This window comes from Nicotiana attenuata, unplaced genomic scaffold (assembly GCF_001879085.1).
Source record: "Nicotiana attenuata strain UT unplaced genomic scaffold, NIATTr2, whole genome shotgun sequence".
Taxonomy (NCBI): Eukaryota; Viridiplantae; Streptophyta; class Magnoliopsida; order Solanales; family Solanaceae; genus Nicotiana; species Nicotiana attenuata.
This window is the reverse complement of record NW_017672672.1, coordinates 60621-62064: the sequence shown is the minus strand read 5'-3', so window position 1 is coordinate 62064 and position 1444 is coordinate 60621. Positions and strand designations below refer to the sequence as shown.

General features: G+C 44.0%; 1 protein-coding gene across 1 annotated transcript in view; it reads left to right on the top strand.

Annotated features, from left to right (window-relative positions):
* Positions 1-325: 325 nt before the first annotated feature.
* The window catches only part of LOC109214051 (synaptotagmin-5-like), a 1741-nt gene continuing 622 nt past the window's right edge, over positions 326-1444 (top strand). The window contains exon 1 of the mRNA XM_019377929.1: positions 326-381. Coding sequence (XP_019233474.1) covers positions 326-381 — 56 coding nt within the window. The remainder of the gene's footprint in view (positions 382-1444) is intronic.

Sequence of the window (1444 nt, the reverse complement as noted above, 5' to 3'; positions counted from 1 at the left end):
TTTTTTTTTAAAAATATAGTCGTTGAGAACCGTTTGGCCCGGTTGAACCGGCCCAGGCCCGCCTGCCGGTCCCGGGCTTAGCGGTTCCGGGCTCATGGGCTATTTGTGTAGGACCGGCCCGCTACGGGCTTAATGCACCATTTGGGACCGGCCCACTGAGACTGGCCCGTTAGGCCCGTTTGGTCGGTTTGGCACGCGGTCCCGGGCCGGTTCCGGGCTGGGCCCGGCCCACAGTACACTCTTACGCATGACTTTAAAATGTGCCACTAGAGTCTAAGGCATATACATACTTATATACCCAGCATCTCTCATGTGTTTTATCAACATGGGATTTAGGGTGTCACATACACCCCGCCTTAGGGACTCAGCATCCTCGCTGAGGTTTGTCCCATCAACGTTCAAGGTTGCATGCGAAGTGGTTCTGATACCATATGTAACAGCCCAGCTCACTAGTGATATTATCTACATCGGATCTAGGCCTGCGCGATTTTAAAAAGCGTCTCTAAAGTCTAAGGCATGTCTACTTATATACCCAACATCTCTGACGTGTTTTGTCGATGTGAGATTCATTTAGAGTGTAACAATTAGTTAGTTTTTGGTCTTCTATCATTTGAAAGATAACACAAGGAATAAAAGCCAGAGGTGTAGGGAAAGGATTTACCTTATATACACTTGAAAATTAATATATATATATATATATATATATCCTGATTGTGACCTATAGATTACGGGTTCAACCCGTGGAAACAATCATTAATATTGCATTAGCGTAGGTTGTCTACATTACACCTCTTAGGATGCGGTATTTTCTCAGAATCGACGAGAATGCAAAATACTTTGTGCAGCGAATTGCCCCTTTTATATTGATTGTAGTGGTGGAGCCATAGCCAATGAAAAGAGTCCAATTGAATCCCTTTTATTGTAAATTCATAAATAGGGAAAAAATTACGCTCTATATACTTTTGAACTCAGCCCTTGATTAACTTAAGGTTAAGAGTTTGAATTTCCCTTGTTAAAGTTTTAGGCTTTGCCACTAATTGGTATTGTATAAATATATTTTATTAATGTAGTTTAATTTGTTATAATGGTTCTTTATTCTATTTTTTAAGTTATCATAGGTCTTGTTATAAACAGTTATTCCCTTATCAAATGATTGTGTTTGAGCGGACATTAAGGTGTGTTTGGTATGAAGGTATGGTTGTCCAACGGGACGGGACGGCCCGTCCCGTCCCGGTCCCGGTCCCGTCCCGTCCCGTCCCGCTTCAAGTTAAATGGGATGGGCCAATGTTTAACGGGACACGGGATGGGATGGGACGGCCATTTCGTCCCGTTTGTCCCATCCCGTTTCGTCCCATCCCGTCCCGCGTCCCGCGTCCCGCGTCCCGTCTCGCGTCCCACCAGCTTTTTTTTTTTTTTTTTTTAAAAAAAACCGAGTCCGTTGGGT